Raw genomic sequence first — 13,766 nt, 5'->3', positions numbered from 1 at the left:
TTGCGTGTATCTGACTCATATATATGGGTGTATCTTACTGATATCTTTGCGTGTATCTGACTCATATATATGGGTGTATCTTACTGATATCTTTGGGTGTATCTGACTCATATATATGCGTGTATCTTACTGTTATCAATGGGTGTATCTTACTAATATCTTTGGGTGTATTTTTCATTTCAGAGAAAATGGCAGCAAGAAACCAACCTGGAAGAAATGTAAGAACAAATATATGTCTTACATGAAATCAGTTTTATATAATAGATATATATCTGACTATAATTTTATTTTTGTCTTACAGCAAACAAAAGACCTTAAGTGTGCCACACATCTCCTAAGTGATAAATTCAGAAACATGAGTGAGGAGAAGAAGGCGATTGTGAGGGATCTGGGATTCGGTGGCTTGATGCACATCCCACCACTAAGGGTGCATCACCAACTGTTAAGGGAGCTGGATAACAACTTCAAATTGGGGGAGAACAGACTGGAAACCGGATACGGTTCTTTTAAAATTACCCCAAGAAAAATAGGTCATGCGCTTGGCATCAACGCAACAGGTAACTCGATAAAAATTATAGGTGTATATTAACTGATGGTTGGGGTGTCTTTAAATTGATGCTTGGGTGTATTTGAACCGATTTTGATACTTTGTTGTTTTTCTTTTTGTAGGAGATCTATTTCCTCAGAAAGTCAATTATAAGGAACTTTCTGAGGATGACAAAGAAATTTTTAGAAGATTCCAGGGTAAGACCCTCAAAAGTCTTACCGATGAGATGATGGATATCGGCGTTGGTAACGAAGAGGAACGCCTCATGTTCAAGAGGATTTTCATCCTCTATATACAGATGGCGTTCCTTTTGCCAACGACAATAAACAAAATCTCGCCTGTACACCTGGCCCCAATTTTTGAGATGGACAGCATAACGGAGCGAAACTAGGGAGGGCATGTTTTGACCTTTATTGTCAAGGGCATAACCGACTACAAGGAGAAAAAGAAGAAGGCAATTGATGGCTGCCTCTTTGCCCTGATGATAATATACTTTCATCTTTCTAAAAATAAAGGCAAGAAGAGGGCTGAAAGACCGCCAAAACCCTGGATTGCCAACTGGAGTAAGGAGCAGTTGGTCGAAAGAATGAATGCAGAAACAGAGAAAATTTTGGTAAGTTGAACATAATATGTTGGGTGTATATTTATTTATCTGAATGCTGCTAAATAAGTTATCTAATATTTCAGGGGATTGTAAACATGACGCAAACAAGAGAGAAAATGAAAAAAATAGAGAAAACAGAAAAAAACAACAAATCAAAAAAACAAAAAAAGGAAGGCAAGTTCAACATTGTCTTCGGAGGAAGAAACAACTACTGACAGTGACAGTTCTACCTCTGAGTCTGAGACTCAAGAAGACTCAGAGGATTCACCAAGAAAATACCCCAGCAAAAAGGGGAAAAAGTAAGTACCATACTTGGGTGTAATTTCTTTGTCGAGTTGGGTGTATTTTTTGAAAACATTTGGGTGTATTTTGTTGATCAAGTTGGGTGTATGTAGTTTATTAAGTTGGGTGTATTTCATTTGCTGCGTTGGATGTATATTGTCCATTCAGTTGGGTGTATCTTGTGCATTCATTTGGGTGTATTTTATATCTTTAGTATGTTCTAAATAATGATTATTTGCCTTACAGAATGGACTCCAGAAAAGAAAGAAGAGTCAAGAGGTTTCAGATTTTGATTCAGAATCAGAATCTGAATCAACTGATGAGTAATGTTCTGAAATTATTACTCCTTTCTTTTGGCTTCATTATAAAGATTTCGTGTATTAACTGAAGTGTCTCTTATTAACTTATAGAAGTGAAGAATCATCACCGGTGGAGAAGCAAAAGAAAAAGAAAAAAACAAAAAGAACACCAAAAAAGTAAGCACTTCTTTGGATAATATTCTGTGATAAAATTAATTTTTTATTTCTGACTGATAATTTTTTTTTCCACCCAGAACACAGTCCAAAAAGAAAAAAGTTGTTGTTGAGCATTCATCTCCTGAAGAAGATCAATACTTTGATGGGTGTAGTACCTCGTAAGCTATATTACCGTCTATCATCATAATTATTTTTGTTAACATCTTCTTTTATGAATGTAGCGAGAGATATGAAATATCAAGTGAAGATCTAGATGAATTGCTAAGGGGAAACGATGGAAAATCTGCTGCAGAGGGGTATGTCTTGTTGGGGTGTATATTTCATATTTTAGTGTGTTTTCTTTGCTAATAATTGTTTCTGGTTTCGCAGGGAGAACGAAGCTGATCTGCGATCGACAGAAGGTTGCTATGTCTCCTCTGAAACGTAAGAAGCTTTATTTAATAAAATCTTGTTATCATGATTTGGGTGTATGTTGTTTATTAAGTTGGCTGTATTTCGTTTGTTGTGTTGGGTGTATTTCGTTTGTTGTGTTGGGTGTATATTGTCCATTTAGTTGGTTGTATCTTGTGCATTCATTTGGGTCTATTTTATACCTGTATCATATTTTGTCTGAATAACATGAAATCTGTTTAGAATACCGGCTGTGAACTTGGGAAGTGATGATCCTTCCTCTCAAGGAGGCACAGAACAAAGTAGTGTAAACAAGCCTGCAGAGAACATGTAATTTCTCTTTCAAATAACCGTTACTTTTGTTCTTCTATTACCTTCTACTTCTAATTATGTATATATTTTTTTAAGAAAAAAAAGCCTTTTATTATTTTATTCAAGAAAAAAAAGGCAGGAAAAAAAGCAAAAACTGCAAGTATGTAAGTTCTCAAAAAACAAAGCCTGTCTTCTTTTTGAATTGTTCGGATGTATTTTTTGACTTTCTTTGGGTATATTTTAGGTTGAGTCCGGTTCAACAGTCAGCCAGTGAGCCGGTTGATTCGAATACGATGGTTGTGAGGGAACAGACACCGTCGGATGCGCTTGTAATGTGAGTTTTTCAAGAATATTTCAACCTTATAACCTTATTATTTTCAAAGGCGTTATTAACCTTTCATTTTTCTTCTTGTTTAGAGTTCTGATTCAAGTTTTTGTGCTAATGTCCCAAACAACCACTATGCCGGAACTTGAAGAAACACCTGAGACAGATTTTGAACCAACCCCTCTGCTACAGATTGAAGGAACTACACAAACATAAGAATTAGTATTGGGTGTATATTTGTTTAGAGTTTGGGTGTATATTGGGTTACAGTTCGGGTGTATATTTGGTAACAGTTTGGGTGTATATTGTTCCTGAGTAGTTTTTTTTATGCCATGATTAATTTTGTGTAACTGTGCAGCACTCCTGAACCCCCCAACAACTTGAAGAAACCACACCCATGCTTCCCCCAGCTCTATCTAAAATGTAAGTTCATCAGACTAAAATCAATCTTTACTTATCATCCGTATATTCTTACTCTTATAATACGTTATACATGATGACGCAGTCATCCAGCCGAAGAAGACGTTGCTGCCCTGATGATGATGGCACGGACAGCATCCTATGTTCCTAAAACAGATCCAGTGCCATCATTCAGCCTTGGCTTGACTGATTCAAGCCAAGAAGAAGCAGCAACGCAGGAGGGAGTGTCAACACAGGAGACAGAAAGGGCAAAATCTCCAGAAACTGCAAATTTGCTAGAACAATTAAAGGATTTGGTACAAAAAATAGCAAGCAGTGCGGCGAAAGAAGAAAGTAAAAGTCCGCAAATTCAAAAGGAGACTGGGGGAGAAAGTTCTGGGAAGTTTGAAACTCCTGAGCGAATAAATCAGATTACGGATGATATGAAAGAAAAGTGCTACATCTAGGGGACGCGACTGAAGACATACGCAGATGGCGGTACTAACGAGTATGACCACATGTGCACTCTGATTGACCAAGATAATTACATTTTAAATAGAATGCACCTTGCATCCCTCCAGGCAGAAAGTTATATAGAATCTGAGGTAATATTAGAATAACATTAATGTTTTTACACCAAAGTTTACTGCAATGTTTATTAATGTAAATTGATATTGCCATATATTTCTAGATTGTATCTGCCATGTGCCTCATTCTCAACCAGAAAAATAATAAAAGGTTTCAAGAACAAGTATACTGTCTCCCCCCTGATATTGTGGTAAGTGTTACTTCTACGAATTTTGGGTGTATTTTCTGTATTGATTTGGGTGTATTTTTTACGTTCGATTGGGTGTAAGTTGTGTAGTCATTTGGGTGTATTTAACGTATTCACTTGGGTGTATTTTCAGTATTTCATTTGTTGTTTCACAATTGTTGCAGAATATGGCCCTTTCGAAGCACCCAAAGGGGGAATTCATATCATCTAAAACCAATAAAAAATTCAGGGTGGAAGACTACCCGAGTTTTATTCCCTTCATAGATGCAAAAAAATTAACTTCGCATCCATATGTAAGTTTTCATTTGCTAAATTTGTTAGTACCGTTCTTTACTTATATGCCAAATAAAATAACACACTGTTGAAATGTGACAATCCTTCAGATTTTTGCACCTGTTTGCTACTCGGGCCATTGGTGGTTATGGGTGATTGATACAACAAAGCGGAGATTTCATATACTTGACCCGCTACACAAGAAAGCTCCAAGCGATGAGAGAAAGCTCCAAGCGATGAGAGAAAGCAACTTAATAAATTCACTGTAATTTGCCTCTGTGTTCTTTACTTTAATAGATAGGTGTGTTTCAGTTCAATATAAGGTGTATGTATGTTTTGCTTTGGGTGTAATTATGTTCTCCTTTGGGTGTAATTTCTTTGTCGAGTTGGGTGTATTTTGTGGAACCATTTGGGTGATTTTGTTGATCAAGTTGGGTGTATGTTGTTTATTAAGTTGGGTGTAATTCGTTTGTTGTGTTGGGTGTATATTGTCCATTCAGTTGGTTGTATCTTGTGCATTCATTTGGGTGTATTACTGATTTGTTTTGGTATTTAAGGGATATGTAATTTCAAGATTGAGAGCACATACCGGCGGGGAACCTCTGAAGAAAGACGAGAAGGAGAAGGAAATTAAAGCATCATATGTTAAAATATCAGGCCAAAAATCAAGGTATAAATTTGTGACTCTGAACATTAAACTTTCCTAAATGAAATTTGTAATTTATTTTCTTCGTTTTCAGCTATGACTGCGCTATCTACGTTATGAAGTGGCTTGAGTTAATTGAGCCGGAAAACATTAAAAAGGGAAAGTATGAATGGGATAATTGGAAACAGGTAACTGTCTTTAGAACTATATAACTCTGTATTACTTTACTGAATTAATATTGCTATTTAAACAGAATATACTTTTTAATTGTAGGAGGAAGTGGACCACTATAGAGTGGAGTATGCTTCGCGGATACTATTCAGTGAAATGAATAAAGAGAGAGATCAAGCAATTAGAGAGAGTAATGCAATAAAGCTGTCGAAGCCATCCTCCGTATTATTGAGTCCGTTTTGTCAGATAAATTCTACTGATATAGAAACTGCGTAATCCAACTGCTAGGTAGTTTGTAAATTGAACAAATGCTGTAAAAATTTGCCATTTATAAACAACTTCTATTCAATGAAATTTTTTCCATAGTTAAACTATCTGTGCTGTTAAATTGTCTGTGCTGTATTCAAAAGCTGTATTACAGGTGGTAAAATATGAAGAAAAACATCAAGGCAGATATAAAAACAAATTATAAACTTTTACACCCAACGGAAGTTTAATATACACCCAAGATTGCTTACACCCAAACTGTTTGTGCTGTTAAACTGCCTGTGCTGTATTCAAAATGTATGAATTACAGGTACTAAAATATGAAAAAAAAAACATCAAATCAAATATACACCCATAACCTGCGAATTTTTACACCCAAATAAAGTTGAATATACACCCTGAAATCTATCCCCCCTGATGCTTTGAGACTAAAACCCTGAACCCTAAACACTTAAAACCTAAACCCTTACCGCTAACCTGTAAACCCTAAAACGCAAATATTATATATATGTATCTATATGTAAATTGTGAATTAACAAAAATACACCCAACAGAATAGTGCTTTTACACCCATATTCTGTAAAACTATACACCCAAAGAGTTATCCCCTGCTGCTGGTACCCTGAACTGATAATTCATAACATGTCTTTGATATTGGCTGGAATTTGAATGCACCACTGATGCAGCATCAAACAGGTTTATCTGCATATAACACTCACATATTAGCTAAACTATTAACGAGAAAAATAAACTAAATCGCCACAAATTTAAAGAACATTACTTTTACCTCGCTTAAAACTTTCGTCTTCTTCTTCTTTGTGTGGGTCGCCTCTTTACCTTCTTGCTCCATCGTTCCAGTATGTATCTAAGTGACACTTGGCTTACTTGTTCGAAGCTTAACACGCTTAGTGCGTGACGACACAGTATCCCTCTCGACTCGAATAATAAGCATTCGCATTTTACCTCGGCTGCAACTGAGTCGTAAGTAACCATAAACTTGTTGAATATTGAGCTGGAAACTTGTTCTCCGACTTCATATACTGAATAGCCTAGAGCGGAATTCGTTAATCTGGTGATGCAATTCGCCTTTCCTCTGAATTGCGCTTGGACTTCCCTAAACTTTTGATGAGTGTACGCATCTTGAAACTGAGCTTCAATGGAGGATTTGGTTGCACACGGTATGACCGTATGAAAATCTGCAGCATCTGATTCTCTCTCTGCTTGCTCCCTGCTTCCGAGGCAATTATCGTATTGTTTGACGAACTGAATAAGCGAGTTGTTCCGGGAGATAAACTTGTTAAAAAATGAATGCATGCTCTCGCTCCTTTGTGTGCTTCTCATCCCTGCCCAGAAGTGGTGATCCAGATAGATAGGAACCCATATGTGATGGTCTTCATACAGATCTGCAGAATACACCCAAATACAGACTATAAATACACCCGATAAAACATGCAATTTACACCTCTGCTGCAGATTTTAAAAAAATATTACCTGAAAGCCACTTGTTGTCCAAAAGACCGAAATTGAGCAGAAAATCATTCCAATTCCTATCGAATGAGTCTTTGCTATGAGAGTTCCAAACAACTTGGCTCATTTCTTGTTCAATATCGGCATGTCCCTTGTACCCGTTTAATTTGCTTGGAATCTTCTTCATGATGTGCCAAATACACCAACGGTAAATTGTTGTTGGCATACAGGCCTTTAAAGCCCTTTTCATTGATGCGCATTGATCGGTGAGAAACCCTTTCAGAGCGTTTTCTCCCATGCAACGAAGCCAACATTGAAATAACCATTTGAATGATTCAATTTCTTCGTTTTTCATCAAAGAGCATCTGAGAAGTGTTGACTGACCGTGGTGATTCACCCCGACAAAAGAACCACAGACCAAATTATACCTGAAACAAATTACCATAGTGCAGAATGAAAAATCATTAGGTACACCCCAACAAATGCTTCGTATACACCCAAAAAACAGCCAATATACACCTCTGCTGCGGATTCATAAAAATACATTAATTTAGCATCATAAACAGGGGCAGTTTGTTACCTGTTTGTATTGTAGGTGGTGTCGAATGAAATGACGTCTTCGAAATACTCAAAGGCAGCTCTGCTTCTTGCATCGGCCCAAAAAGGCAGCTTAATCGATTGATCCTCCTTGAGTTTGAGCTCAAAAAAGAAATTCTAATTCTTCTCTTTCATTCTTAACAAATATTTTCCGAATTCCTTTGCATCTTCTTGTTCGGAAACATTCCGCACTTCTCTGGTAATGTAATTTCTCACATCCTTTTCGATAAAATTTAACTCGCGGTGACCCCCGGCAGCCGCAACAAATGATTGGTAGGTTTTGCTTGGTCTGATACCGGCCTCCTCGTTATTCTCTATTGTACGACGAATGGACATGCTTAGTTCCCTGTGCTGTTTGAGCATCTCTGCTTTACTTGGACAGCAGGGGTGTGAATGATCCAGCACAACCTTTGAAATGATCCAAGCACTGACATCCTTCAATGTGTGTATATAAATTCTTGCAGGACAGTTTAAACCGGCTCTCGGATTGGTCTTCTCGGTCAGAGATATTTTAGATTTCTATTTTCCCTCTCTGCTACATGTAATCAGTTGATTCTTAATCTCGTTTCCCTTCCTATTTGTGCTCCGAACTCTTGTAGAGAAACCTGCAGCCTTGGCGTAGTTCCTGTAAAATTTTCCAGCATCTTCAAGGGTGGTAAAGGTCATTCCAACCTTCAGAACAAGCTGGTCATCAACAACCGAGAGAGGCTGTAGAATACACCATGTCAAAAACTGTAAATACACCCATAGATATGATTCAAATATACCAAATCATGTCTGATATGATACACCCGAACTGCAACAACTCAACTAAAATGACAATAAAAGCCATAAACTGTAAATGCACAGGCTGCAGAATACACCATGTCAAAAACTAAAAACACACCCAATCATGTCTGATATAATACACCTGAACAACAACAACTCAATTAAAATAATAGAAAAAACAGTAAAGAGTAAATACACCCACACTTCTAGCAAAAGTACACCCAAAAAAGATCTGATCTACACCCGAGCGCCTGCTATAAATTCCAGATAATTAATCAAAACTAATACATTACATTCAAACCTCAGGAACTTCGTTAGATTCAAATTCATAGTCCACTTTGCCTGGATTCAGCTGACAATCTGAGGTTGAATCATCCATTATCTTCAAAACGAGTTCAAACTTTGATTTCAGAAAACGAAAAATCAAATAGAAAACGAAGCTCGAGTTAGAGAGAGAGAAACTAACGTAAATGACGAAGAAGAAGAAGAAACGAGTGAGAAAGGAGGGGAAAAGAACGATCGAAGAAACCAGGAGAAGCTTCGCGAGAAGAAGAACGAGCAAATCTGCTGTGCAAATAACGAAAACGAAGAAGGAAACAAATCTTTTAAATTTGGTAGTTAGATATACGCGGGATCCTATATAGCGCGTGCATACAACGTAACCCTTGGAGCGCGTTTTGGGGTTTTCTTTGTTAATGAACTTGTAAACCATACAAATCATTAGGGCTTGTATGCGGAGCTTTTCCGAAAATAAAATTACACATAAAAAAAAGCAAAGAAAATAAATTAAAATAGCAAAAACGATAAAAAGATTTTTTTTACAATTTTGTTTTGTCATTTTTATGTATAGAAGATTAGAAAATAATAAACTTTTGACTAAATTAATTTTGTATTTGTTGTATTCAAATTAAATAAGTAATAAGTTATATTATTTTAATTTATTCCTTAAATTTATATATCATAAAAATAAAATCAATATACATAATTTTAAGTTACGTGATACTTAAATATCTAATCAAATTAATTAGTTGATATAATTAATGCATTATAATGAATTGTATTTAATGAGTTAAACAAAATAAATTAAGAAACACTATCAGAAACATGCTACATTAACTCTATCATTAAATGTAAAAAATCGATTTTTATATAATAGAATCGATAATATAATAGAGGCGAGAAAGAGAAAAATAAACATTTTAGATCTTAGGTTGTTTCATTTGGATGTTGTAATGTGGGTATCACATTATTTTACTTATTCTACCCTATGGACCTTTTTGTAACTTTATTTCAGTATCAATAGAATTTGACTACCTTTTAGTAATAAATTAAAATCTAAAATAAAATTGAAAAAAAGTAAAGAATATAAAATTATTGATTGAAATTTTATTTTATTTTTTGTTATTATAACAGGTATTTTTATTAAAAAATACCAACACTGAACAAAATTAATCGTAAAAAAAATATAAAATATAAATAAATATACTGAATTAAGAGATAAAATTATATTTGTTATCTCATTTTTACTTTTAGCAGCACAATAGAATATCATGTACTCAACATAATTTAAGATGCAAATTATAATTAATTATACTTTTTATTTTAAAATATTTAAAATTAATCTTAATATAAATAAAAATAATTTAATATATTAAATAAATTAATAGAATAATATAAGTTAACTATTTCTTTTATTAATTTTGTTGTTTTTTTCTGACTACCTTTAAAATTACGACTTTTTTTTAAATTTGACCGTGAAATAAAATTAGAGTTGTTGGTCTACACCATTAAAAAAAATAATACTATGCTTACATTTGTACATATAACATCTTCCTAAATTTTTATATGTTAAACTTAAGATTCTGTATTTCTTTATTTATACCATAAATAAGTATTATTTACAATGATTCGTATTGATTTAAAAACTTAAAAAAATTTTGTACGTATTAATTTTGGTGAATCCTACCCAACCCCTCTAAAATAACATGTAACTTACCTTTCATGATGTGTCAAATTTTAATTGGTCATGATTTTAACCATAGTTGGGTTATTTTGTAATTTATTATTTGAGATGGTAATGGTATAATTTTTTAAAATATCAAAATCTCACTTCCGTTAATTGAAGCACCTTTCCACTCCTCAATTCTTCCTTCATCGCGTAGCTTCGGTCCTTCCAAGCATGGCCGTTGCCGTCGTGACAAGAAGCGCCGAGGTTGTCGTCATCTACTGCACTCTCACGCAATCTCTCTTTTTTTAGTGCATCATTCCTTAACTACATTATTAAATTCCCGTCCTTCCTAATATTCTCGCTCGATACTTTTTTTTCTGCTGTAGATCATTCCTTACTAACATAATTAAAAATCATAACACAGTTCTAAAACAAAAGCTTAAATTAAACCATAATATTATTGCACAACACAAATTGAAAGTAATTTCACACTATAATATACCACACAAACAGGTAAATGACTTAAACTTAATTACGGAATTTTTTTTTATTTATGCATACATGATAACACCATGGTCTATAAATGCTTCATGGATAACATATCATATATTGCTCTGAATGATGAGCACGGAAGTTGAAGATTGTGTGGTGGTTTGTGTCCACGATAGTTGACTTCTTGCGACGACACCTCGTAGGAAGAAAAAGAATTGTTATAAAAGCTACCTAATGAAAGAGTAATTAGTAAATGAATGATATTTCTTCTAGCATATATGGTCTTTTATAGTGGTAAAATAAAAATGGAAGGAATACAATTTTATATTTTTATATTCGGAATAGAATTTGATATTTATCGTAATAAAATTAAATAACTAATCGGTTATAATTCATGTATTTAAATAAATAAAATAAATTAAATAAAAATATTTTTAAAAATTAATCAAATCAGTTAGTTGATACAAATAATTAGTATAATTGATTTTTGATAAGTAGTTTAATAATGCATTAAATATTAATTTGATATAAATATAATTATAATGAAGATATGTTCCTAAATTAGTATAATTATAATAAAGATATTTTGTATAAAATAATTTAGAATAGAAAAAAAAGTGTATTCATTTTGGAAGGAAAATGGAGTCACGAGCGATCGACACTTCACCTTCATTAGTCGGAAAAAAACTCAATTTTAGTATATTAAGTAGATAGCTAATTCATAATTAAAGATTAAACAAACAAAACGGCACAATAATGAAGAAAGAAAAATAGAACACGACTCAATCAAGCTCAAAAGGAAAATAAGGAATCGAATACCCCTAAAACAATAAGTTATATATGCATCAAATCTTTTGAATAAACAATAAGAAACCCTAAAACAATTGATCTAACATCATTTGCAATTACCCATGGAAAAGCCTCACATAGCAGTGGTTCCTAGTGCTGGCTTCACCCACCTTGTTCCAATTCTGGAATTCTCCAAACGCCTCCTTAGTCTCCACCCACGCTTCCAAGTCACGTGCCTCATCCCCTCAGTTGGTTCATCACTCTCAACTTCCTCCCAGTCTTACCTTCAAACCCTTCCACCAACCATTCACCCAATTCTTCTTCCTCCAGTAAGCAAAGAGCACGTGCAAGCTGAGCAAAGCCTTGCTGTCCAAATTGAACTTAGCGTAACCCACTCTCTCCCTCACATCAAACAAGAATTGAGTTCCCTATGCTCAAGAGCCCGTGTTGTGGCCTTGGTTGTCGACGTTTTCGCACACGATGCTCTCCAGTTCGCCACCGAATTCAATCTCTTATCTTATATATACCTTCCACAAGCTGCTCTGATTCTTTCGTGGTATCTGTATTCACAAGAGTTAGATGAGATTCTCTTTTCTGAGAACAGAGACCCGGAAGAATCTATAGAGATTCCCGGTTTTGTGCCGATGCATAGCAGGGATCTTCCCTTTCAGTCCCGATCCAGCCCCGGTTACCGGAAATTTCTCGAACGCGCCGAGAAGTTTCATCTCCCTGATGGAGTCTTTGTTAATAGCTTTCATGAGATGGAAGCAAGCACGATAAATGCGTTGCGAGATGAGATAAGACAAAAGAAAAGAAAAACCGTGGTTTACCCGGTTGGACCGATCACGCAGAGCGGTTTTAACGGCCGAGAAAATGGATCCGAGTGCTTGAATTGGTTGGACGAGCAAGAACCAGAATCTGTGCTTTATGTTTCCTTTGGAAGTGGCGGCACGCTTTCCCAAGATCAGTTGAATGAATTGGCGTTTGGGTTGGAGCAAAGTGGAAAGAAATTCTTATGGGTTTTGAGACCCCCTAACAATATAGCCTCTGCTAGTTACCTTGGAGGAGAAGCTGACGACCCTATGCGATTCTTGCCACGTGGATTCTTGGAGAGAACCAGTAAGAAACAAGGATTGGTGGTTCCGCTTTGGGCTCCACAGGTACAGATTCTTGGCCACAGTTCAACGGGGGGTTTTGTGTGTCATTGTGGTTGGAATTCGGTTCTTGAGAGCGTTACAAATGGTGTGCCGGTGATAGCGTGGCCATTGTTTGCTGAGCAGAGTATGAACGCCGTGATTCTAAGTGATGCTTTGAAAGTGGCGGTGAGGCCAAAAGCAAACGACAGTAGATTGGTTGAAAGGGAAGAAATTGCAAGAGTCGCTAGAGAGTTGATGGATGGTAAAGAAGGTATTGAAATTCGCAAAAGGATGAAAAGTTTGAGTATTGCTGCTGAGAATGCAATAAAGGAAGACGGACCATCCACGAAGACTCTGGCAGAGGTTGTTGCAACTTGGAAATGAATCTAGTATAAGAAAACTTTATTTACAGCTGTGAATTGTGATACATGTACAACGAGTTAAAAATTAATGTAAATCCGGTTTCTAAGCCATGATCAAATTGGTTCTTCAATCTTTAGAAAAGTTTTCTTATATAAATTAATTTTAATTATTATTTTTAAAAAAATTAAATTAACATTTTTTTTTTCAAGTTAGATCAAATTCAGATAGACCGAGAATTAGTGAAACTAACCCTAATTTAGAGAAAGACTCAGTTCAGCCCAACTCGATTTAGTGCAAAATCAATGATGGCAAATCGATTTATCTGCAAAAAAATAGAGGACTCCTTTCCTGATTTTGGCCCAAATTAGGACCTATTAACCTGATTCTTAAACCAGTTCTAACTTCTAACACTATAAATATTCCCTCGCCTATTACAATCACACATCAAATAATTCTATCTACATCTTATCACTCTTACCACAACTACCAAATAATCAAAATGTCTCAAAACACCGATATTATCAATTTATTACCATGAATAGATTTTAAGAGATCAAAATGGATCAATCATGATTAATTCTGCCAGACAATATTTGTTCACCTTCTAATTAAAGTTCATTATTTAACAAGTTTAAAATTTTTCATTTTGCATTAAATATATCAATAAGATGCAAAACAAGTAAAATTTATTATAAACTAGTGTATGTTTTCGTGTCATGTACGAAATGATATATGATAT

At 34.9% G+C, this 13,766-nt stretch overlaps 1 protein-coding gene and 2 long non-coding RNA genes across 3 annotated transcripts; all 3 read left to right on the top strand.

The window, feature by feature from the left end:
* LOC110264169 lies at positions 1,987 to 2,624 on the top strand. The gene is made up of 3 exons (XR_002349899.1): positions 1,987 to 2,055; positions 2,279 to 2,332; positions 2,543 to 2,624. It is a non-coding gene; the product is annotated as an uncharacterized LOC110264169 (long non-coding RNA).
* Positions 4,349 to 5,177, top strand: LOC110264168. Its single transcript, XR_002349898.1, has 4 exons — positions 4,349 to 4,403; positions 4,494 to 4,648; positions 4,941 to 5,053; positions 5,124 to 5,177. It is a non-coding gene; the product is annotated as an uncharacterized LOC110264168 (long non-coding RNA).
* LOC107605292 (hydroquinone glucosyltransferase) lies at positions 11,494 to 13,164 on the top strand. Its single transcript, XM_016307129.2, has one exon. It carries the CDS (start codon positions 11,651 to 11,653, stop codon positions 13,046 to 13,048), a length of 1,398 nt encoding a protein of 465 aa, XP_016162615.1. The 5' UTR covers positions 11,494 to 11,650; the 3' UTR covers positions 13,049 to 13,164.

Source organism: Arachis ipaensis, chromosome B06, assembly GCF_000816755.2.
Source record: "Arachis ipaensis cultivar K30076 chromosome B06, Araip1.1, whole genome shotgun sequence".
NCBI classification, from domain to species: Eukaryota; Viridiplantae; Streptophyta; class Magnoliopsida; order Fabales; family Fabaceae; genus Arachis; species Arachis ipaensis.
This window is presented reverse-complemented; position numbering and strand designations above follow the sequence as displayed.